The sequence below is a fragment of the Pseudorasbora parva genome, chromosome 21, assembly GCF_024679245.1.
Source record: "Pseudorasbora parva isolate DD20220531a chromosome 21, ASM2467924v1, whole genome shotgun sequence".
Classification (NCBI taxonomy): Eukaryota; Metazoa; Chordata; class Actinopteri; order Cypriniformes; family Gobionidae; genus Pseudorasbora; species Pseudorasbora parva.
The window spans coordinates 21,216,443-21,243,582 of record NC_090192.1 but is presented as its reverse complement, the minus strand read 5'-3'; the positions used below and the strand labels follow the sequence as shown (position 1 = coordinate 21,243,582).

Below are 27,140 nucleotides of genomic sequence, written 5' to 3'. Positions count from 1 at the left end.
GGGCTCTTCTCCCGGTAGGGTGCGCGCGCGTGACTAGAGGCGAGAGAGCATATGCACGCCCATAAACACTCTCTCAGCTGCAGATCCACTTGTCCGTGAACACTTCTGTCATGCCGCGCTCCACTTTATTCCTATGGGTGACATTAAGCGATTTCAACGCTTCAGCACAGCATTCTGGGAAGGCAGCGCTGCATTTGAACCAATTGGAACGCAGAAATGACGGGAAGCTTCACAACATCACGCTTCAGTCGTGTCGCAAAAGTATATCTCCACGGTCACTGCTGTCAGGACTTCACGAAATTAACAGTTACCAAAGAAGTGTGTTTTTGACGGAGCGGTCCCAGCGATAAAGGTTCGGTCCTGCTTTGGAAACAGGCAGAGAGTAAAACTGCTTCAAATGTCTATGCTGTTGGCTATCGTCGTGTGAGTAAACATTAGTAAACAACACGATCGTGTATAACGTTAGTTAATTTATCAATGGAGCATGCGATCTATGGTGTGTGTTTAAATACATTTGTTTAGCTGACCACTGTAGGTGTCTGTCTGTTTATTGTAAAACCACCCAAACATAAACCTAGCGTTTTTACAAAGCGTGCTTCATCATTCAAATGCGCTAACGGTTACTCCATTGTTGTTCTATGTATAACGTTACACTAGTCTGACGTGCAAAACCGTTTTGCTTGCTACTGCTAAGGTTTAGTCGCATACAATAATCCATAAACCGAATCATGTCCTCATAAACTGCGAGTAAACACACAAATGTTGACAGTTGCCACTAAATACAGTACATACCACAGAGACGGACGTCCTGCTGTTGTTGTTTCTCCTGTTCAATTTATTTCAGCCTCCAGGTCTGATTGTGGATCATATCTGTATTAGTTGAATCTGATTGATAGCCATGGTTTATTTAGGGTAGCGTTTTCTTCTCCACGCTTGAGGACGTCACCGCTATGTGCGCTCTCGTGATTCTTTAGCTCCGCCCACATGATACGCCTCGAGGTGCTCGTTTTTTCCGGAAAGACTCGGTACAGCCTATATTTCTTTTATAAATATAATAAAACTGAAGACTTTTCGGAGATATGAAGGATGCAATACTACTCTATAGGTACTCAAGATTGACATGAGATTGACTGAAACTGAGTGTTTCACCCCCCCCTTTAAGACAGTCATCTGCTATCACCTACTATGATATTAGTTTCATGTTTAAACATTCTTTCCAAAATTTCTTATTTGTATATACAAAGAATATTTAAAACAATCTCAAAATATTATTTAATGCAATTGTAATTTTTCAGTGTAAATTATTTAATTTGATTAGTAACAGCCCTATAGTGTCTTATTCTAATTTAATTTATTGATCAAAATTAAGAAAATTAAAGGAAAGCTAAAGCACAGCCTATAAAATTAGGGGGGGAAAGGGCCCTTTATAAAAGGTAAAAATATCACAAATATCCATATCTAAATATGTATGAATAAATTATATAAAAATTGTATATATGTATATATATATATATATATATATATATATATATATATATATATATATATATATATATATATATATATATATATATATATATATATATATATATATCAGAAGACTGAGATAATTACTAGCTCAAAATAAAAAAATAAATGTATGCATAGATTCACAAGATCAAAAAACATGCATTTAAAAAAGATGGGAATTTAATGCATTAAAATTTTAATGTGTCGTGTTTTCTTAGGCAGAGTGTACTTCATATATGCAGTTCAAAACATATAATAATAAAACCATGAACAATGAAATATCTTTGACATTTCTGAAAGAATTTACTGTTTGAACGAGAAATTCAGTGAACAAACAAATTCAAGTTGGCCAAACAAAAGGACTATAATATTAAGACAAAAATCTTTGTCTCCATCTGTGAGCTATTTATGACAACAATACCTTGGGGCGAACTCTAGCCATTCATTCAATTCAATCATTATCATCAAATACAAAAACTTTTTTCATGTCATCTTCCTTTAATGTACATCGGTTGTGATCTCAAATGCACACAAAGCATACACGTAGCGGTTTCATCTCCAGACAGCATTTCCCAGAGCCACAGACCAGTATTTTTAAGAGTGATCAGAGATTTGAGTCTGTGGCTTTCTCAACAGTCTAAGCTTTGATTTCAAACAGTGATGGTAGCTCAAAGGAGAAAGGAATCATGGGAAGAGTCGTGGGAAAACGAGTCAAACCATGTCACGTTGCTTTTGACTAACGATGAGCTATAGTTTAAAAGAAAACCTACAATACATCTAAGTTTGTTATATACTGAGAAGAAACGACAGACAAAATTACATCTCATCTCTTATAGACAACATCCTATGCGCTTCCTTTTGCGCACAAAAGGTGTTAAAGCACATTGTTTGGATATAATACATACAAGCACACTGTGAAAGCATACAAAACCAAAGCTAGGCTCAGCAAACACACACAAGCCAAGACACGAAGTATATTTTGAATATGTGTCTGCAGGGCATGCAGTAAACAGAACAATATAGTAGGCTTGGGCGGTAATACGGTAAAAAGGTATACCGCGGATCTAAAAATAGCAACGGTATCAGTTTCAATACCGTCAAACCGTCAAAAAAAAAAAAACAGATCAACTTACATATTGCTGATCAACAATTAATTATTAAATATTTAATAAGTTGAACTAATTAAACTATTTACATATTAAATACTATTTATTTATTAAATGCCTAAATATGTGTATGCGTTGTTGTGACAGCGTGGATGAGAGAGAGAGAGAGAGAGAGAGAGAGAGAGAGAGAGAGAGAGAGAGAGAGAGAGAGAGAGAGAGAGAGAGAGAGAGAGGGGAAAAGACGGCGAGTCGGGCACTGAGTTATTCGGTCTCGAAACTTCTGCAGTTTGGAAGTATTTTGGGTTTTGACGGTAAATACAGACGAGGCAATTTGCAAATTGTGCAACAAAAAGATGACCACGAGAGATGGAAATACCTTGAACCTAAGGGCGCATATCCGAAACCACCATCCACTCACTGCTGCGTGGATAAAAAACCGAGCGCACCCTCGGACTATGCTGTAATATTGCCGAAGCCTTTTGTCACACAGCTGGCAATGTAAGCAATAAGCATGAACTCCACAAAAATCAAGTGGACATGGGACTCACAAAAAAAAAAGTCAATTGTCAGACAATTGTCTCATAACGGTAAGCATAAAACGTGCAGAGTTTCTCAGTGGCAGGGGCTCAAATGTAAAAAATAAAATAAAAATATAGGCCTCTATATATATATATATATATATATATATATATATATAAGCCAAGCCAACAGTTTGTTGACGCTGTCTGAGCCTTACATCATAATGTTTTAATTATTCACGGTAATACCGTATACCGAGGTAAAATAGGGAGGAGGTTTGACGGTATCCAAATTTGGATACCGCCCAAGCCTACAATATAGGTTAATATAGTAAGACATATGTTTAATTTTTACAATACATATTTCTGTTAAAAAATTAACAATACATTTCACTCTGTTTTTAAATGCACTGTGATTTACAGTGTAGACTATAATATAACGCAGTGAAGACAGTGAAAAATCACTAATAAATCATTAATGATTTAAAAAAAAACATTGAAATATTGCAAAGCTAACTTTAAACAAAAAAAATGCTACAGATCATTTTGTAATGAGTAATTGAACTCAGTTTAATGCCAAGTGTTTTATCTTTCTTCACTAATTAATTTACTCTGGGAACATTATTGTAAGACTCCACACAGAGGAAGTGATGGATGAGTCAAATATTCAGCCATCCCCCGCAGGTAACATATTCGTCTAGGTTTAACTAATTAATGTTCTTGATAACGATAGTGTCAATATTTAAAAAAACAATAGCTTGGCATTGAGGGAGCAAGTAACAAAGAAGGCAAGACCTGTAACAATGAGCAATTAAAAGCATATTTTAAACTATTTTAGACAAAATGCTGAAAAATAAAGTAGAATCCTTAGTCATGTGATTTAATGGACTGTGTCCGAAACCTAGAAAATGCTTCCACCGGAGGACACATTTCAAGCTAGGAAGGCATCAAGGCACATCCAAATCTAATCTTAGCTTCACTTCCTGTCTCCTGAGATACCCTTATCTGATACAATTTTGAAGGCAGTATAGATGTATCTTTCGCTGCCTTTGATATCCCACAATCCTATGCGTTCCATTCTGTGACAGTTCAGCCAGAAAAAAAAAATGGTGTCTGAAAGTACAAACACTGCCTTACAAGTCATTAGCTGTGTCCCAAAGTGAAGTGCGCGCACTTCGAAGGGCGCATTTGAAGTGCGATTACGTCATACCTGCACTACTAAGACTGTCCCAATGTGAAGGCTGCACCCTCTGAAGGCCGCATTTGAAGTGCGAGAAACTGGATAGGAATTGTCCGTGCAATCATTTATTTTTCTTACAGCCTAGGCTGTAGCCTATCAACACCGTAACTAAAACAAATATCACAGAAAAATAGGCTAAATCAAATGTGACATCTGTCACTCAGAATTATAAGAAAAAATACAAACAAACGAAAACTGCTTACTTAGCTGCTAAAATAAAGTTTTTTTTATATATGAATGAATGAATGAATGTTCACTGACGACGGTCAACGAAACATCGATCCTCCAAAGGCTGAGTGCGTGGCCGACACAGAACAATTTAAATGGCTAGCTTATTATTTTTTATGCAAGTTATTTGTAAATTAAACAAACTGCTGTCTATTGTTCATTTTCGTTAACTTCAAACGTAGGCTAAATTAAAGAGAAGTGTTTTTTCTATAGCCTATAGCTATTGTTTATTTTTGTAATGCACGTTATAATTTGTAGCTACATTAAACACATTTATGTTTATACATATATTTTCTTGTCATGTAATTTAAAATGTGTAAATGAAAATAAATTGGTCTAGCCTACGTAGGCTTTTTACAACTATAGCCTATTTATAGACCAATAAAATAACTTAAGTTTAACATTAGAAACAACACATTTTTATTATCAGCCAAACCAGAAGAAAACCCTTTTCTACTCTTTCATTGCGCTGAGCGGGAGAAGCTGGAGCTGGACCGGGATGGGGAATAATGCACAATAGAGACTCTGGTAAGGCCTGAGCGGGACATCATCTTCTGGGATGAGTGTATATTTCCACTCTCCGCAACTTTGCGGGGCCGAATCGGTCGACGGCTGCATGGCATGCCATACAAAAAAAACATGGATGTATATAGGCTAAATGTTTAAAATATATTGAAACAGTTACATTTAACATAAGAAATAAACTGTTAACTAATATTTGCAATTTGACAATATTTAACCGGCTACAGATTTACATGCTTATGGTCCATCCCATCGTCGCAGGCTTTGAAGCATGTCAAAACCCGATAGAAAGCTCAAAAAAAGCATATATAGCCTATATATATATTTCTCTTTTTAAATCTCCTCACGAACGTCCGCTGTCAGTTGTCAGAACCTGCTCCATTAACGGCGCTTGGTTCATTGTTGCCAAGTCTGGAATGGGGTTGCATTTAGGCTACTGTTGCTTTGGGGTGTTTGTAGTCCACAGATTAAGTTGTCTTTACTTAAGCAATATTTCTACTGCCCGCGCCCCGCATTTTGGGATATTTTGGCCCATTCTGGCTGTGATTCCGATACTTTTGAATAACAATTGGAGGGGTTTTATTATTCAGACCTGGCAACCCTGTCCCTCGGTTCGCCCTTCGTGCACTTCGTGCACTTTGAAGGCGTGGCCTGGTCTGGCCTTCGAAGTGCATGGCCTTGGAAGTGCGCACCCTTCACTTTGGGACACAGCTACAGCGAGGAAACGAGTCAGCTTGGTTTTCAAACGCAGCCATGATTTATCACTTTTGTCCAATAGGTGGCGCTGTTATTAAACTGATGTGGTGTGGTCAGAGTAAGGTGACAATGACACATACAAAGTTTAGTGTCAATGTGCTAAAGCACTACAGAGATTCAGCTTCAACCTCACATGCTGCATGGAAACTAAATAGACCAGTTTAGTTTTGTGATTTTTGGCTAAAGCATTCAGAAGTTATAATTTTAAAAAAACATTTAATCCTCCTGAGCACTAGGTGGCACTGTTTAGGAAATACGCCAAGGCCAATGAGTGATGTGGATGTTGTCATGTGCCCGCGTTTTGGTTCGTTTTAACTGGTTCAGACCAAAGCAATAAGTGTGGTGTGAAAAGGAACCAAAAAAGCTGAAAAATGCAACAATGTATAATTGTTGGCCCTTGGTTCGGACCAAATGAGCCGAACTAGATGTGAAAGCACCCTTAAAAATGTCAGCGTCAATGCTAAGCGGACCTGGGCCCTCATTTATCAAGGGTGCGTACGCACAGTTCTGTGCGTAGTGAGTGCGTAAGAACAGTTTCACGCAAAGTGTGGGATTTACCAACTTGTACTTATACGTAGAAATGTGTGTAAATATAAGCACACCTCTGAGCATGCTTACGCAGATAATCTAGTGGTAGAATAGCGACACTACACATAAAAAGCATTTAAGAGTGTCACAGTAAGCATTAAGCAATCCACATATGTCCTGAGTTTCCTTTAAAACACTCAATTTATAATTTGTCTAGTTTTAAACACAATGCTTAATTGGTGTCAAACCCTTTAAAAGACAGATGTGAAATATATTTGTCTCAGTGCAATGGCTTATCTTGCGTTATTGGAAGACTTGGCAAACAATGCGCTCCGCAGAGAGCGCGTTTTCCAAGATCGCGCTGATCTGCTTGGCGAGAGCACAGAGTGGCTTCTAAGTAGGTACCGCTTTCCCAAAAATGTACTGCTGGATTTGTGTCGTGATTTAGGACCAGTGTTGGAGAGAGAAACAAATCGCACGAAAGCCATTCCCGTGCACATCCAACTCCTGTCCACCCTTGGATTTTTAGCTACTGGCACATTTCAGCGTGAGGTTGGAGACATATGTGGTATATCCCAGCCATCAGTGAGTAGGATCATGCCGGCAGTGTTGGATGCAATTATTTCCTTGGCCCCAACCTACATCCAGTTCCCTTATCGAAATCCTCAACAAGCCGCAATAAAACGGGACTTTCATGCCATTGCTAGATTCCCAAACATAATTGGAGCTATAGACTGCACCCACATCGCCATAAAAGCACCATCAACCAACGAATTTAATTATGTAAATAGAAAAGGGTTTCATTCTGTTAACGTGCAAATAATTTGTGATGCAAATTTGTTGTTATTAAACGTCGTTGCGCGGTGGCCTGGGGGAACACACGACTCGTTCGTTCTGCAGAATAGCTCTGTGGGTGTGCGTCTCCAAGAAGGCGCTGTTGAGGATGGCTGGCTCATTGGTGAATTTAAGGCTACAACATGTTTAAAATGCTATTGTAGGGCTATGTACAATTACTTAAAACTATTTCATCATTAGGTGATCAAGGTTACCCGCTAAAGCCATGGCTAATGACCCCCCTAACCAACCCGAGGACCGAGCAGGAACAGACGTACAACCGTGCCCATGCGCGCTCAAGGAGCACAGTTGAGCGCGCAATAGGCCTGCTGAAAGGACGATGGCTGTGTCTGTCAAGCACGGGAGGGACACTGCAGTATCAGCCAGAAAAAGCATGCAAAATCATCATGGCTTGCAGTGTGCTACACAACTTGGCCATCAGACAGGGCATCCCTCTGCAGGAACCCCCAAGACCAGACGGCCCTATGCCCGATGCAGTGCCCCTGCCACCTCCTAATGCCGCTGGCATTCAGACAAGACAGAGGATCATACAGACATTTTAGGTAAGTCTGGCCATTGGTCAAGTGCAGAAACATTACAGCGATTTCATTTTGTGTTTTGCAGCTTCGTGGAAACAAATAACTGAAATCACATTAGTCAGCGGTTTATGGTTTATTAGCAATTGTATTTGCGCAAGAGGCAATCTGTTTCAGAGACTCGTTGATTTGAATCAATACATTCGTTATGTTGCTCAGTTGATCCTTTAGGTCATTAATGGATTTTGTTGTTTCCTCTTGATTTTGTAGCACCGCCTCACTCAGCACTCTTGGCGCACGGCGCATGGAAGGGGCAATGGATGGGCCCGGCTCCTCAAGCTCCTCAGGCACAACGGGTGTCGCTATTAAGGAAACAAATGTTCACATTAATTTAATTGAGTTTATCCTATGAATGATTTCATTAAAAGTTTACAAATTGAAATAAAATGTATGCAAACACAATATCCTATTCCAGTTGGTTTATTTTACCTTCACTTTGGGTGTTAGATGGCCCGGTTTGTTCTGTCGCAAGAGCATCAGTGTCACCGTCCTTAGTAATCCCGGACAGAGCCGTGTCTCCGATGATGCAGGCTATGCGGTTGTCCAATGGGGAAAGTTCCGTTGTTGTCTGTCCTCCTCCAGTTGCGGACATTTCTCGTCTGTGTGCTGTGACACGTTTTTTAGCCAATACTTTAATATCAAACCATTTTTTTTTTATTTCTGGGACAGTTCTCTCCTCAGACCCAACGGAATTAACTGCATTGGTGACATTCTCCCATGCAGCATTTTTTCTTTTATTTGTCATTCCTCCTGCAGTGAATGAACTAAACAATATCTGTTGGTTGGATTCAACTTCATTTACAAGTATCTCTAATTCTGTGTTTGTGAAGTTCCTCTTCTTTGCTCTCTTTGCCATTATTGCAGTGAGGAAAAAACACAATCACGTAATTTTTAAAGGGAAGTGTTGTCACCATATATGGTTAATTGGAGGCGTTTCCGAATGCTAATGACCATGAATGTGAACGAGCATGGTACTTACGCACATGTGGTATTTATCAACAATGATTGCTTACTCATGTGCGTAAGAACTGTGTACGCACGTTTGATAAATACGGATTTTCGTGTACTTACACACATTCTAAATTTCAGTCGTACGACGAAATATAGAACCTTTTCTACGCACTGTTGATAAATGAGGGCCCAGGACTATATCTTTTGTTTTTGTTTTTTGGTATGGACCAAACTAACCAAACTACAAGTGTGAACGTACCCTTAAAAGCCAAAACTTTTTTTCTCTGCATGGTTTGAAGAGCTGGTTAATTTTTTGTGAAAATCAAACCAACACTAGTCTAGGAGGAGTTCTTGAGCCAAGGAATCAGTTCGGACATTATTAGCAACTTTGGACAGTTAGTGGCACTAGAGCGATTGAGTTAGAGACTAGTTAGGGTTAGGTAATTTTTCTATTTGCTATAAAATTGTCCTCTATTAGTTTGCCAAATTTCAGACCTTTCCCGTAAGTGGTTCTATGGGCTGCCATAGACTAAAGAGCGAAGTAAGGAAGAAGAAACAGAAGGATAATAAGAATGCCTATGATTACAACAGGTCCCTACACACTTTCTTATTTTTATTATTGAATAAGGGATAACCGGTCATGGTGTCAGAAAGCACAGACCACCTTCTAGTAAAAAAGATGTTGACATGATAGAACAGCACATTTTCCGTGTTTAAACAGGTGGTACACACACACAATGTTCTGATCAGTCAAAGGTGCACATAAACCTTGCACATGTGATTAAAGCTTTATGTCTGATGTGCTCCGTTTTCTTCAATCTGCTCCTCAGCAGTTATAAACATGAAAAATTCATATATTTCAGTCAAGTTTGCTGAGTTTACTGCATAAATATTAAACTCTAAAGGGAACAGGTCTGGATGACTCACATAAATTTAACATATTTTGGTGGGTCATTTTATAAGGTGAATTCAGGTTGATCGGTCACTTTTTGCTATTGAGATAACTGGCATAAATCAACCCGATTTCACCCATCATCTATTCTGATGTAGAGTCATACACAACTCCTGCTCGTGTTTCCTTGTTTTCCTCACTTTTGTGCGAATACGAGAGAACTTACCCATCTTGATCTTGGTAGTTCACGTTCAGCCTCTTTGTGGAGCCCAGTAACTCTAGAAAAACAGATGGAAATAAAAGTCAGGACATGATGTGATGTTAGCAACAAATCAGTCAGCCGCTGATCCCTCCATTAGAGAGGTATGAGGCATGATGATGTTACGGCATGAAAGCACTTGTTTCAAACTTTCAACAGGCAATTGTTTTGTACTCAAACACAACATAGATTGATGGTTTCCATATTTTCCCAGTGAGTAACAAAACATTCATTACGTGTCTATTTTGTCATCTGCAAAATATGTATGTTATAATAATTACTTTTTTGCATATAAACTAAAAAAGTCAGAAAAGTATTTCTATGATTCAAAACTTAAAGGGACAGTTCAGCCAAAAAATGGTAATTCTGTCATTATTAACTTGCGCACATACAGTTCCAAGTCTGCATTCTATGAATATCAGAATCTTGAAGCTATTTTCCATTAACAATTTATTTTTTATTTTGTTAACTATCCCTTTAATTGAAGCTCTTTCATGAGATCAGCCATTGGTCTTATTTAATCCTGTCAAAAACACTGTCTTAACAGCCATGCAGCCAAGCATTCCAAACAATAACAAATCTGGAATGATTTCCATGAATAAACTTTTCCATGTATACTGTAAGGACAAGAGCAAAAAAGTGGCTTGCATGTTCTGTTTTACATAGGCAGAGAGTGGTCACCAATACCTTTAAATGTTAAATGACACATGACACAGGACTCAGAATAAATGTTCCTTTTTTTTTCCTTTATTGGAACATGCAAATGCAAACAAGTGGAGTGAAACAAACACTGGAATGTCCCAGTGCAGTCACGGCATCTTCAGTAAACATGGCACAGTTAGTCCAAATCCAAAATGCAGCTGATAGTTCTTACCGGGTCAAAAATGATCGAAACCTTGCGGTTAAATTAAGGATATATCATTTATCTTTAACACATTGTCATCATTTGCTATATCTAGCAAAGTAAAGCATCAGATTTGAAGGATGATTCTCACAAAACTGTATTTTCTGCACGTTTTTTTCAAGGTAAATGTAGGTGTCTTTTTAAAGAAAGGACATGGATGGATGGGTGGATGGGTGGATGGATGGGTGGATGGATGGATGGATGGATGGATGGATGGATGGATGGATGGATGGATGGATGGATGGATGGATGGATGGATGGATGGATGGATGGATGGATGGATGGAAAAGGACTTCATTATACAGTACACAGATATATTTAGAATTACTAAATGCAGCAACACACACGAGGCAGATCAAACCATTGTCCTGAATATGAGTGGAAACCAGGCGAATGTAGTGAAAGGTCTTTGCACAAACTTTACTGCATCGTGAGTTTGTTTGCACATCAATATAACAGACTTGCGCATTCCTACTGTATACGACAACGGTAAGTCACCTCACTAATCTTTAGCTTGATTGCAATCCTCATCCATTTACGAGTGAGATGCTGGCTTACTTTATCCAGCAGAGAAACATATTCGCTTCTCATCTGGGCAGTGGTGGGATGTTAGTTGTAATTGCTTTTTACAATGTAAAAACATGTATGTACACAATAAGTGCAGTGTATCAAATTATTATATAGTACACCTATTATAATGAGAGACCAAATGCTCTAATGATTTCGAAGAAAAACATTTTGAATATTTGAAAATAAAGAGATGCCTTGTTAGCACTGTAAACATTTTTAAAAAATGAAACACTGAAAAAAAAAAAATTGTACGCTCCACCTGTCGCTGAAGGGAAAATGTGATCTAGGTCACAAAGTGAAGAGCAATGAATGCAGAGCAAGACTGTCCCAACTGTCAGAGACGGTAGACAAGTCTGTCCTCTAAACAACATGGAGCCGTGTCATCATTTAAAATGAACCCTGAGCTACACATCCTTTTATCTCAAACGTGGAAAAGAAGAATATTTACTGTAAATGTAAACAGTGTTCACTTACCTGTCAGTACACACACAGCTGCCTGCCCCATTTTGACTTTAAAGATTCCTTTGTGTTCTTACACCCTATACACTCTTCAATCATTCACTTGCTTAGAAACCTTTCAATCCAATCCATATATATATGAGCATCAGCCTTAAAAAAGATCCTCTCTCATACTCCAAATCAATCTGAAAGAAATCAGATCTATAACTATTTGTACCCTCAGGCAAAGTGGGAGCAAAAACGATGCAATGAATTCCTGCACCCACATCTTCTGGATTAAAACCAAATTAGACAAAAAAAAATCTTATTATTCCCTGATTATAAGCATCTATGGCTATCAGCTCACATAAAACATAACATTTACCTTATGATAGAGGCCATTCATGGTCATGGATAACCGGTAATGACATATAAGATTGAAAATATTAGGACATGTACAGTATGTGACAAGATATATTGTATGTCTATGATCATTTAAAACTATTTCGCAGTTCATACAAGGGAGGTTTGCCTCCATACTCAAAAAAAAAATATATTTTTTAAAAGCATTTTATATAAATAAAATGTAAGCATTTTCAACAATTGTTGAAATAAACTTATAAATGCCTTAAAAAAAAACTTTAAAAAACTATGCTTTATAAACTTATAAATGCCACATATACTTTTATTTTGAAGTCTACAACAAGTTTACATGCATCCAAAGTTAAAAACACTTACATTTTTTCATAATATACATTACATGTCACCTAATTTCTGAAATTGTTTTGTGGTGGCAGGTAAGACATCACTTTGAAGGAGCGAGTTAGAATTTTAGCACTTCCAGTTCCCTCGTCAAACAGTTCCCTTCCAGTTCCCTCGTAATAATAATAATAATAATAGATTTTTAATGCACTTTTCATTCCGAAGAATCTCAAAGTGCAACAAAGGGGGAAAAAAATAACAAAAAATGAATAACATGTAAACATATAGAATACTACAAACAATCAACCAACACAAAAAACAGAACAGAAACAGAGCTGATGGTGAACAGAAACAGAGCTGATGGTGAACAGAAACAGAGCTGATGGTGAACAGAAACAGAGCTGATGGTGAACAGAAACAGAGCTGATGGTGAACAGAATCAGAGCTGATGGTGAACAGAAACAGAGCTGATGGTGGAAGTCTCTGTCAGCTCCGCAGCACACTGTGGTCCACTCCATGTTTTAAATTTCTCCCAGCGGCAGTGTCCCGATGATGTCGTCGAGGCATGACAGCTGAAGACCAGATGATGGGTCTTCTTGACGATTCAGACGGTGGGGATCGCCGCAGCACCATGCAGGAGGCAGACAAAGCTCTCCGGGCACTTCTGTGGACACACCGGGGTCGGCGCAGAAGTCCAAGCCGCTCCAACGTCCTCTCAGTGGCTGCCAGCAATCAGCAACAGCCCCAATTGTAGCTCTGACTGTTAGACTAGTCACAAACATAATAAAATCAAATCAAATCTAAATCTAATAGTACAGTAACATGATTTGTGGGTGGAGAAGCGGCGAACAGACAACGCCAGCGTCCTCTCCCCCACGTTGCCTCAACAACCTAATGGTGCCCTAGAATGAGTTGAAACAATGTTAAATTGTTCTCTGATATCTTCATAGAGGGTATGTGGCTTATTTAACGGCAAAAATTGTCCAGATACAATTTTACAGGTCCATTTACAACCCTAGAAATTGTCCCTAGAATTAATTGTCCCTGTTTTTGCCTTATTTGTAAGGGTCATGAATAATATTGATGAGCTCTGCTCTGATTGGCTCATTTCAGTAGCTCACACAAGTGCAGTTATTCAGCAAACACAATCGCAAACAGCACAAGCGGTTCGTGAGTCGTGACAGAACACAGATGGACTGAATTTCACTTTAAGAAAATCTTAAATGGAGACTGCTGTAAAGCAGCTAACTTGTTTATTGGTGTTTTCAGATCGTCCGCACACGCACGAGAATGCTGTTGCCTGATTGGATATTTAAGTAAAACACTGGACGTGTTCTTTTAACAGAAAAGTTCTGATTGGGGGATGTTTAGTGATGGTGACGTTGAATTGGCAGGACTGTTGTGTAGTGAGTTTAAAGGCCATCTTTATCCTTTTACTTCTGGCAATTGCCTTTAGGCTTCAAAATGAATAAAATTTGCGTTCATCTGTGATAATAATCTTGATGGACAAAACATGTAAGTATCATAAACTTGCGTTGATCACAGAACTTGTTTATTGTGATAATCCAAAAGCCGATGGGAAAATCCTATTGGGTTTTTCTTGAGGGAATCTGTGCGAAGCTATATGCCGGTTGGTCTACAAAAAGTGACGTCAAACTTGCAAATCTTTATTCACCTACTTACACGCCCTAAAATGTACTCTTTATGCAAAGAAAAAGTACATACTTTTGAGTGTGTTGCAAAAGAGTAGACAAGGTTTGGGATATACGTTATACAATTGCGTCTTTGCTCTCTGTCGCATCCTGACACTGTAAACTAGCCTGTCAATCATCTTGTCAGGTAAAATCCTCCACATTTCATTTAATTTCTTACATATCAGAGAGAAATGCAGTAGCACGTTGATCTGCAGTCATGTGTCTCATGCAGATAACTCTCCTTAAATTAATGCATAATGATGCATTTAAAAGTTAAACGGATCTTTATAAAAGCCCACATTGTTATTGCAGGTGAAAAATAACACGGATAACATTAAACATATATTTATTGTCAGGTTAAACTGATTATTAGTCACTTAAACCTTTATCTAAAGCTCTCATTGCCTGCCATGCATACCCATCATGTTTTGTCGTTTTTCGAACACGTTTTACTTCACCTTCATAGTGTGCATGGATCCACACTTTGAAAATCTAGAAGGAAAAAGTAGACCATCTGGGGGCTTTTGACATGCTCTTTTCAACATTATACTACACTGTAAAAAATTATATGTTCAATAAGTTATGACAACATATGTTTTTACATTGTTTTAACTCATCAAAATAAGTTAAGCAATGTTAAACTTGTTTTTATTAGTTATACAAGATGTAACTCATTTTTTAAAGTCAGTTTAACATCATTTAAGTTGAAATAACTTAAACATACAAGTCGATTGTACTGCAAAAGTTCAAAATTTGCCTTTTTTTTTACAGTGTATGCTTTGGGATAAACTTAATATAATCTCACAAAAACTATTTAGGATGGATAGTATGGACATTGGGACGCAGAGCTAGTCTCTCTAAACCCCTCCTTTTCGTGACCCTGCACTCTGCTCTGACTGGTCAGATGGTCGAGTTGTGATTTGGTCTACAACTTACAGTGCAGGTCAGAAATGAAAAGCCTATTACCATATCTGAATTTTAACTAGATACAGATACGAAAGATGCCATCGGTTTTTCCAGCATCAAGTCCTCACCCAAAGTGGATTTGGAGTGCTGAAAACAGTGTCATCTCAATGTCAACAATACAAACCCAAGACTTCCAGGCCTCAGCTACAACCAGGGATGTAGTGGAGGCTAAACGGACGTAAACGCCGTTTACGCACCTCCCAAAATTAAAAAAAAGCGTTTACCCACCTTCAAAGTGCGTTTATCCACCTCTAAATAGAGTTTATCCACTTCTAAATAGCCTACAGTTCCTAAGACATTGTAAATTAAGCTTATGTCGTTTTAGTTTCATATTGTTCATTTTCATTGGTTGTTTGTTGTACAGTTAGACGAAGTCTAAAAATGAACGAATCATTCATGAACGACACGCAACCAAGATTCAAAAATGGATATCCAGAAATTTTCAAAATGACAATTATCCATTTGTAGTACATTTAATCGGCTTGTGACACTTTTCAATCACTTATCAAGTGGACAAAGAGGCACTCTGGACATTGATGTGATATTAATTAATCACAGGCAGCTGGTTTAATGTAGAGAGCATGTCGAAACCCTGTAGAAAAAGCTGTAATGATGCAGTGTATTTTGTGTTCAAATAGAACATTTTTGGTTTTATTGTTTTTATAGTTTAGCAAAATCCTCTGTTAATGTCGGCAGCCATTAGGCTACACTTGTGGAAACTAAAGTCCAACTTATATTGTCTTTCTTCTGTTGATTACAGAAACTGAGTTCTTTAAATTAAAATATGTGGCACCAAATTCATCCTTCTGTCGTTAATCTGCACCTGCCTCTTTAGCAATTGGCAAAAACTGAAATCGACAACTATTTTGATAATCGATTAGTCGGCTTAAGTAATTTTTTAAGACAAAAGTCAAATTCTTTGATTCCAGCTTGTTTAATGTGAATATGTTCTAGTGTGTTCTCTCATATGTGCTCATATTAGCCACCTCGTTTTACTACGAATTGCAGTGAGATCGGGCTGCATACACCGGTAGGCAGTGGCCCACCTTACAGTGACCACGATGCAGTCACCCAGAATTTATAGTTTACCCACCTCTTTTTTTACCACTACACCTCTGGCTACAACGGTTGTGTTTGAGAACGGGTCAAAGTAGATGTTTTAATGAACAAAATAGGCTGGCATTAAGCTAATTTTTACTTGGGTAGAAGAAGTAAGAATGTAATTGCTGATGACTCATTTCAGCAGTTCAGAATCAATTATTTATTTTAGGAGAATTTGTCGTGCACTTTGATCTTTACAACTTTGCAGACCTTTTTTACGTTCACAGACAGCTATATTACACAGCCTGAGAGGTAACTGTAGAAAAAGCCTATTACATTTATTAATAAAGCCTAATAAAGAACTTTCAATTTATTTATTTATGCCTATTATAAGTAATACAAACGCCAAGGTTTGGACAGGAATCGAAACAAAACACATCAGCATACAAATCTATATTTCCATTTACCCTTACATATGTAAAGATATGGCAGAAATAGTAAGAGCAAATTAAAGCACATTGCATTTATTAACTGTATCCAACAATGCAATACACTCAACTCCATTTTCATTGATGAATAATGAAGTACCATCAACACCTGGTTCTTGCCTCAATTTTCATGATCAGATTTAAGACACAATTGAGACAATTTTCACAATAACAAAAAATGCTAAATTTCCAAGATGATTACTGGGTGCCAATTTAATATGCAATGTGATGAGGTCATGTGACAGTATAACACTGTTTAAACGGTTTACCATGGAATAATGATAACAGTATCATACAATTTTTTCCCCAAATATTAGTCAGTATACACTACAGTATGCATTGTTGCACAATGGTAAGTTGTTAGCTATAAATTCATTCAGAATATGGCCACAATATATATTATATATATTTATATATATAAAAAGAAAACATTTAACAAGTACACGTGGAGTAAACAGCTCAAGGCAGACACTTGTATTATGACCAATCCAAGTATAGGCTGACATTGTATCAAATTGCCATCACCGATTTCCTATGGATCTGAGGGGTCTGTGAGCCATGCCTTTGGCTCATCTTGGGCTAATCACAGGCCCTGTTGTACTCCAACAGAGGCATCCCATGGCCATCGGGCAGAGGGCACAATGCCAATGGAGCTATGAACTTTACATATGGCTGTAGGGGAAGAAAAAAAAGATGTGGGTCTTTCAAGAGGAGTTCGAGTTTCAACATGACAACATTCCAGACATGCTAACCCACCCAATCTCTCAATTTCCATCTATGTCCCGCTCTCCCTCCCTCACTCATAGTATCCACACAAAAGCGTGCGTGGAAACACAAACACCCTTTGTGTCTGTCAACAGTGGCCTTTTCTCGTTGAATGGAAGAGCTGCTTCTAATGTGGGCATCTTTCAAATGAAATGAGCCACAGAAACCACACAGTGCTCAGCCACGCCCTAAACCCACACCATAAACATAATGAGCAATTTAAAGGACACCTTATATCAAGTCGTTCATTGTCATTGAGCCTGTACATTTTTTTATGCCTGAAGGCATCTTTCCACCTTTACTTATGAAAAGAACTGCCCCTCAAAAACCTTTTAAGTCACAACAAGATACATGCACGAAATGTATCTGAAGAACGGACGTGACCATGTAAGAAGAGTGACATAATCAACAATACCTCTATATACACAGGATTTAGGAATTCAACACAATTAAGCTATCAATAACAAAGTCACAAAGTACATCTGTAAAAATGTTAAACAAATACACTATATTGCCAAAAGTTTTGGGATGCCTGCCTTTACATGCACATGGATTTTAATGACAACCCATTTTTAATCTGTAGGGTTTAATATGGAGTTGGCCCACCCTTTGCAGCTATAAAAGCTTCAACTCGTCTGGGAAGACTTTGCACAAAGTTTAGGAGTGTGTTTATAGGAATTTTTGACAATTCTTCTAGAAGCGCATTTGTGTGGTCAGGAACTGATGTTGGACAAGAAAGCCTGGCTCACAGTCTTCTCACTAATTCACCCCAAAGGAGTTCTACTGGGTTGAGTCCAGGACACACCACACTCGCTCCATGTCTTTACGGACCTTGCTTTGCGCACAGGTGCGCAGTCATGTTGGAAAGGGAAGGAGCCATCACTAAACTGTTCCCACAAAGTTGGGAGCATGAAATTGTCCAAAGTTTCAGCATACCAAGATGTTCCAAATTGGCTTGGTATGCCAAAGCATTAAGAGCTCTTTTTACTGGAACTAAGGGGACAAGCCCAACCCCTGAAAAACAACCACGCACCATAACCCCCCCATCCACCAAACTTTACACCTGACACAATGTAGACAAGTACCCTTCTCCTGGCAACTGCCAAACCCAGACTTGTGCCAGAAGTGTGATCCTTCACTCCAGAGAACATGTCTCCACTGCTCCAGAGTCCAGTGGCAGTGCACTTTACATCACTGCATGCGACACTTTGCCTTGCATTTGGTGATGTAAGGCTTGGATGCAGCTGCTCGGCCAGTTAACGGAAACTTCCATTAAGCTCTCTACACACTGTTCTTGAGCTAATCACAAAGTTTGTAGCTATTGACTCTGCAGAAAGTTGGCGACTTCTGCACACTGTGCGCCTCAGCATGCACTGACCACACTCTGTGGTTTTACATAGCCTACCACTTTTTTGGCTGAGTTGCTGTTCCCAATTGCTTCCGCTTTGTTATAAAACCACTAACAGTTGGTTATTGGTTACAAATGGACTTATTGCACCGGTGGCAAACTATAAGGATACCACACGTGAATTCATTGAGCTCCTGAGAGTGACCCATTCTTTCACAAATGTTTGTAGAAGCAGTCTGCATGACTAGGTGATTGAATTTATACATCTGTGGCCTTGGAAGTGATTGGAAAACCTGAATTTAAAGATTTGGAGGGATGTGCGAAACATGAACTCATGTTATATTGCACACTTTAAACATAATCAAAGCTCCAAAAACACGCAAAGAATGGGACCTTTAATATTTTCCATCTGCGTTGTCATGACAGATGCCGGCATACTGCATCTTTCAAAGGTTTGGGATATATTCTAAAGTTAAAATTTTTAAATTGACAAAATCCTTATCCTGCAGTCATAATTGGCTACTACAGAGTAACAACTCATATTAAAATCAATCATACCAATGTTCGGAAAATATGCCTGGTGATATAGACTAATGTCTGTAAACATTACACCACAAAAAGACTATTTACGAATCCTGCGTGTTTCTGTGAATTAATGGCGCAGACATGCAGTTTAATTCCCCCCCCCTCCTCTCTCTCGCTCTCTCTCTCACACACACACACACACACACACACACACGTGCACACACACACACACACACTAAATTAACAGATACATTTTTTTAAATGTTGTATGTCTTCATTTGATTAGCAAAAAATACATGGCACCAAATTTGTGAAAAAACCTTTTCACAGAAATGAAATAAATAAAAAATAAATTAAAATGGCTGTTTTTATGAATTCAATTAAGTAAGTAGCCTACAATTTACTGGTAAATGTTACAGTAAACTAAAATCACAGACAATGGCAGGCAGTGACCAAGGCAACTCTGCCTTAATGTCAATAAAATGACTTATAGACTTCTTTACAGTTATTGATGCAAACATCCTTAATGTACTGAAAAAAGGTACCATTGGGTATCGGTACCGAATTTCAGGTAAATGTGAACGATACCTAACCCTAGTGGTCATGTGACAAAAAAATCCCTATAGACCCCCAGTACTGTGACAAGGTCATTAAAATCTAAATTTTTTGACCTTTTTTTACAAAAAAAAAAAAGGCATTTTGTAATTCAAGTGAAATGGAATAATATAGTCCTTAAGTCGTTTAATTATTTATTTATGACTTAAAATTCACAATGGTAAAAATAAAAAAAGGGTCACGATCCTTAACACTTTTTCACAAATGTACAGAAACACAAGAAGGTGTTGGGAGGTAAATCTCTCAACAGATTATATAATGACTTTAATTAGATGGATCACAACTGATTGGGTTTGGCTTGCCAGAATGAATTTAGGGTAAAGAGTTGAATGACCTACCTACAATTTGTTCTAGTAAACAGTACAGTGTGAAATACAGGCTAACACACTCTATACTCTATAACAGTGTGTAAAAGCTATGAGCCATTTTATTTTACCCATGACGCACACAACACCAAAAAAAGAAAAGGAACAAGTTGGCATTAGAAATGAAGACTGACTTGGACTGACAAAAGACAAACTTTTCATCTTTGCATAAGGTTTACCCACACGGATTTCAGCATCCAGACCCAACAGCCTACTGTTATCCCATGAGCCTATATGACAGTGTGTTCAAAGGGAATTACCAGTACAAAATAGGAAAAAGGTTTTACTGTAATACCTCTCCAAAACACTGAAACTCGGCTCATTTCTTAAACAACATTCTGCCACAAGATGAAAGCCTCTCTGAACAAAACAAGCGGAAAATTGTCAAGGTGTCTGAGCTCACTGCCAGTGGATGAGAGGAGATAAACGAATCACCTGGTTATGTAACACACACCACGTGACTGTGCACAAGGGTGACTTATACTGGCTGAATGTACATTTAAAATAATGTAAATGATCTGGCAAAAGACTCAAAAGACACAAATTCAAGTACACAAATTCACAAGTTTCACAAAAAATGTTCTAATTCAGCAAAATACTAGACTGCCATCCATTTATCTTATACACACACTGGGGTATGAATATGCCCATATTAAACAATCAATGAATATTAATGATCACAAACATTTCCCTTCTTCATATTTAAATGGCATGAAGCACTAAAAACTGAACTTAAATAGTACTAAACTAATAAAAAAATATATACATTTTTTTTAAATGATTATATAGCACAATTCTGACTTGAATAACTCACAATTGACTTTTCTCAGAATTGGGAGATAATGCGCAGCAAAACAGATAATTGTGCATTTTCTAAACTTTTAAATGTAAAAAAATGCTGACTTTTTTCTTGTATTTTCGAGTTTTTTTCCGAATTGTACATATCTGAGTTATGACTTTTTCCTCACTAATGTCTTTAAATCTCACAATTCAGAATTTTTCTCAGAATTTTAAAATATAAACTTGCGATAATTTGCTTGATAAAGATGTGAGAGAAAATTATTATTATTACTTTTTTGTGGCAGAACAAGCTTTCATTTAAATCAGATTCTACCCACAAAAACTCAACTATAACAAGTTCTGTGATGCAAAAAAAAGGCTTCCAGAAGCTTAACTATGAATGAATATGAAGATTAATAAAAAAGATGCTAAAATTGTATTTTTTACCCAACCATAAAGGAGGAAGTAAAGAAGATATTTAAGATAAACAGATTGAGACTACTCACTCAGAAAACGATAAAATCATTACAACGAAAGCAGACACGGTGTTCTGATTTCATATCTCCTGCAAGTCTGGTTTTGTCGCCTGCCTTTGTAAGGTTGTTTTGGTGCTGAAGACTGTAAACAAAGCTGCAGAGAACCAGTCAGATCAAATACACCTTGCTAGTCTGCACATAAAGACTTTTGAGAGCGTCCTTCCTTTTGATGTATCATTTTTGTGAAATTAAAATAACCAGGCCAGTAACGTTTTGTCAGTAACAACAAAAATGTTTTAACTGAAGCTCGTCGCAGGATCATCGCAGTGGCCATAGTGATACCAACGATTATGTTAAGTATCTCAAAGTAGGTCATTATTTAGGTTTTTAATACAGAACATTTAGGTCACAGAGGTCAAATATAATCCAGGTTATTGTATCATTATATTAAGGCAAAATGTCTAAAAAGAGCATGCATGTGTATTTAGTTTTTTTTTTTATTAAAACATTTCTACACTGAAATAACTGATTATTCGCTCTGACTATTAATCAAAGAAGTGATTTTTATATTCCACATTATTAGGAAATTACACTTGCGTTGTACCTATTACATAAGCCAATGAGGATGTGAATGTGTTGTGATTTTTGAAGCCTGTCGAGAGTCGCTATCATTTGCATCAACAATGAAACCAGAAATGAAACTGGGATGGATCAAAGCTGAAAAGTGGACTAACTATGCAACTTAATATAGTGTGTCTCTCCACGCTGAAATTTAAACCTCTGTATGGCACAAGAACAAACATAACCAACATAATCAGAATTTATTTCATAATATACAGTACAGCTATGTGGAGTGGAATTTTTAACAAATTATATGTCAAAGAAGGCGGGGCTACACAGTGCTATGACACAAAACAGAAACCAAGGGGGACAGTTGTTCAAAAAGTTAAATTAGGATCAGAATGATTTCGATTTGGAAATCACGTTTTGCTATCCAGGATCAAGTAATCCATCTTATTTTTGTGCCAAAATTGGATTGGAACATCCTGATCAAGATACACACTTTTTCAGTCTGGATTAATAGGGCTCTACAGATGGGACATGGTGATGGAAAAAGTAGAGATGGGAAAGTAAAAAATAAATAATAATTATACACCTAAAAGATTATTAGGAACACCTGTTCAATTTCTCATTAATGAAATGATCTAATCAACCAATCACATGGCAGTTGCTTCAATGCATTTAGGGGTGTGGTCCTGGTCAAGAAAATCTCCTGAACTCCAAACTGAATGTCAGAATGGGAAAGAAAGGTGATTTAAGAAATTGAGCGTGGCATTGTTGTTGGTGCCAGATGGGCCGGTCTGAGTATTTCACAATCTGTTTCACAAAAAAAATTTCACACACAACCATTTCTAGGGTTTACAAAAAATGGTGTGAAAAGGGAAAAACATCCAGTATGGAGCATTCCTGTGGGTGAAAATGCCTTTTTAATGCTAGAGGTCAGAGGAGAATGGGCCGACTGATTAAAGCTGATAGAAGAGTAACTTTGACTGAAATAACCACTCGTTACAACCAAGGTATGCAGCACAGCATTAGTTAATCCACAACACACACAACTTTGAGGCAGATGGGCTAAAACAGCAGAAGACCCCACCATGTACCACTCATCCCCACTACTAATGGGAAAAAGAGGCTACAATTTGCATGAGCTCACCAAAATTGGACAGTTGAAGACTGGAAAAATGTTGCCTGGTCTGATGAGTCTCGATATCTGTTGAGAATTTCAGATGGCAGAGTCATAATTTGGCATAAACACAATGAGAGCATGGATCCATCATGCCTTGTTACCACTGTGCAGGCTTCTGGTGGTGGTGTAATGGTGTGGGGGATGTTTTCTTGGCTCACTTTAGGCCCCTTAGTGCCAACTGGGCATTGTTTAAATGCCACGGCCTACCTGAGCATTGTTTCTGACCATGTCCATCCCTTTATGACCACCATGTACCCATCCTCTGATGGCTACTTCCAGCAGGATAATGCACCATGTCACAAAGCTCGAATAATTTCAAATTGGTTTCTTGAACATGACAATGAGTTCACTGAACTAAAATGGCCCCCACAGTCACCAGATCTCAACCCAATAGAGCATCTTTGGAATGTGGGGGAACGAAAGCTTCGTGCCCTGGATGTGCATCTCACAAATCTCCATCAACTGCAAGATGCTATCCTATCAATATGGGCCAACATTTCTAAAGAATGCTTTCAGCAGCTTGTTGAATCAATGCCACGTAGAAAGTGAAAGGGGGTCAAACACAGTATTAGTATGGTGTACCTTTAGGTGAGTGTATATAAAATGCATTAATGCTTTTGTTCTCTCCAAAGTTTCACATAGTGCTCAATCATGAACTTTGCGTTCACTCACAAAGAACTTTTGACAGTTTTATTGATTTTAAATGTTATTTACAAAATTGATAAAAACATTTAAATATGATATTTTTGTTTGATATTTACAGCTGTTTGGGGATTATTTTAAGGTGGCACTGGCAAAATAAATTGTTATACTTTACCGTTGGCTACCTAAAGGTAGCCCTAATAATGTCCACTTCTAGCCTGGATGCTAGCCGAACTTAACCCACAACATTTGAGGTTGGGAAGTTTGGTCTGAACTTGAGCCACTGTGGAGCAACTACACTTGAACCAAAGCTATTCGGACCAATTCAATTGTCAAGGTGGGCTTTATACGATGACGGACATATGATCAACAGTAACAATCATCCCCGAATCCATGAATTCTTTCTAATCCTAAACGGAGAACTTGTTCATGCATGCATTCACCTTTAATATTTTTCTTTAAAAATTTGATTGTGTTGGTAAGTACTCCATGTATCCTGAAATTCGGTTTACAACACTGGCAAAGATCATTTACACTCATCTTTTTCTACTTCTTCCAGCATGCGTGCAATTGATTTTTGTTGACAACTATGCTTCGCTCAACATAAGTCTAACTCCATTACTCTGATTGCTTGTAGGTCTATATTGAATGAGTCCAATTGGCTGTGGACTCTTTTGGCAGAATAATGTTCCCTGCCAAAGCAAAAATGGGTTAGGAATGGTGTGAGGAGCATGAGTTTGAAGTGTTGACTTGGCCTCCAAATTCCCCTGATCTTAATACAACTGAGCATCTGTTGGATGTCCTAATCAAATAATTCCGATCCATGGAGGCCCCACCTCGCAACTTACAGGATCTGCTGCTAAAATCTTGGTGCCAGATACCAATCCAATCAGATTAATTTTGAACAACTGGCCCCAAATGATCATCAAGCTGCCAACATGGATACAAATACTGATTTACATAAGATATCATTTATCTGTTCACTTTATTGTATCATGCCACCGTTTCACTTCAAAACTATTAAAACAAATTCAGAAGAGAGCATTCCCATGCAGTCGTATCCAGTAAGCAAATAAATGTGAGGATCTAGATTTAAGACGTTGTATTCGTCTTCTGATGTGTGGCGTTTGTGTTTGCTACATCAGCCTTGTGTTCTGTAGGCTAATTAAGCTAAAAATAGTAAATGTATGCAAGCGCTCAGATAAATGCTAATAATACTGTCCATCCTTTAATTATCTCTAGTTTCGATGAATATTTAAAAGCTGACTGTAAGATCTGCTAAGTTGAAGGAATGGCCAGCTTACAACGTTTATACTAGATCTAGTGATGACTAACAACATCGCTCATGGATTAACTCATTGAGCAGATTCCAAAACAGTCCTGAGTAGCCTGACCCATCTGTCATGAACAAGATGAGAGAGTATTAAAACATGTATATGCTTGCGTTAAACATGCTTTGTGTGGAAAAACTCACTGGCTTTGAGTCAACGCATTTGTCTTGATGGTACTTACCACAGTAATTGACATAGCAACTACATTTTTAGGAAACAAAAGTGACTGGAAGCAAATCAGTTTAACTGAAACAATGAACGGTGTGCTGAAATCCAACTCCCTTTAAAGTTAATCTGTCAGTTTGCCATATGGGTTATCCCTGATTTGTAACAAAGGCAGGTGGGGGCAGGGATAAACACAAGACACTAGATTTGGGCAAAATAGAAGGAATTACAAGGCTTTTCCAGGTTCAATACAAGTTACGCTCAACCAACAGACACTGTGGCATGACTGACCCAGCGCTCCTTTTCCTTAAAGGGATAGTTCACCCAAAAATTTTAATTCTTTCATTTACTCACCCTCAAATTGTTCCAAACCTGCATACATTTCTTTGTTCTGCTGAACACAAAGAAAGATGTTTTAAACTTGTAACCAAAGAGTTGTGGGGCACCATTTACTTTTTTTCTCCATACTATGGAAGTTAATGTCCCCCGAATATCTCAATTTGTGCTCAGCAGAACAAAGAAATGTATACAGGATTGGAACAATTTGAGGGTGAGTAAATGAGATTTTTCATTATAACTATTCCTTTAAAGTCAACATGAAATGAAAATTCATCCAATATATTTAAAAATGCATGTTACTGATCTTGATTTTCAGTTTTTTTATCCCCTATTAATTTTTCATTTAAATATCATAACTTCTCTATGGGAGATATGGGACTTCTCCAATCGTTCAGTCCACTTACTCCCTGCCCCTTTTTTAAATTTGACCTTAAGACCTCGGTAAGATCTGCCTACAATATCCGCTGGACAAGCTACTGCCCTCAATTTTTTTCTTTAATAATCCATTTCAGTCATATGTAATCACAACACAAAAGAAGTGTTGCAAATTCAGTTTCATTGCAACTTGAATAATTTTCAGAACATTTTATAAAAGCACAATGAAAAAGTCCAACTCAAATCTGAGAAGGTCTGAGAAGGTCTTGTTTTTAATATGTTTCATAAAACCAAAACCAGCTCAAAAAAAAATTCCAAGGCACTTCTAAAACAAAAACCTTGAAATTATTAAGTTTGATATGAACTCTGACAGGGAGCACATCCAAATAATTATATTCAATATGAATAAAACTGTGATCAATATCCTGCTGCAGAACATGACCATAATTGGACTGACTATCTCCATTCAGATATTCAGTGGAGTTCATTGACCGTCTGGCCCGCCAGGAACTGACCCTGTTTAGCCTCCAGTCGATACGGTCTACATCTGCTTTGGGAAAGACTTACAGACTGTCCTAAAAACCTCCTCTGCAGGTGCACTGCACTAACTTGAACCCTACTGAGTAACATACTACTTGGTTTAATCCCCCCAAAAGGTTTTGGCATACTATTCCAACTAGAGTTGATGTCTGAAGGTACCCAAATACATCTAAGTGAACACATTACTACAATGGCCAGAAATGCTAAAGGTATTTTCATATTCTGTTTGGATGCAGCTATTGTTTATACACGGCTGATTCAGTGATTAGTCTGGTGTTGTTGTTAATGCAGCTCAGATGTTAAATAAAGTCCCTAATGGTTATTCAGTAAACTCCAGGGAAGTCAAAACAACGACTTATGCAATTGAAAATGAATTCTTCACCTG

The 27,140-nt window shown here is 37.8% G+C and overlaps 1 protein-coding gene across 3 annotated transcripts in view; it reads right to left on the bottom strand.

Moving 5' to 3' along the window:
- The window catches only part of caskin2 (CASK interacting protein 2), an 85,880-nt gene that overhangs the window by 57,474 nt on the left and 1,266 nt on the right, over positions 1 to 27,140 (bottom strand). For all 3 annotated transcript variants that reach the window (XM_067430555.1, XM_067430554.1, XM_067430556.1), the window contains exon 3: positions 9,907 to 9,958. In XM_067430555.1, the coding sequence (XP_067286656.1) occupies positions 9,907 to 9,958 (52 nt within the window). The remainder of the gene's footprint in view (positions 1 to 9,906; positions 9,959 to 27,140) is intronic.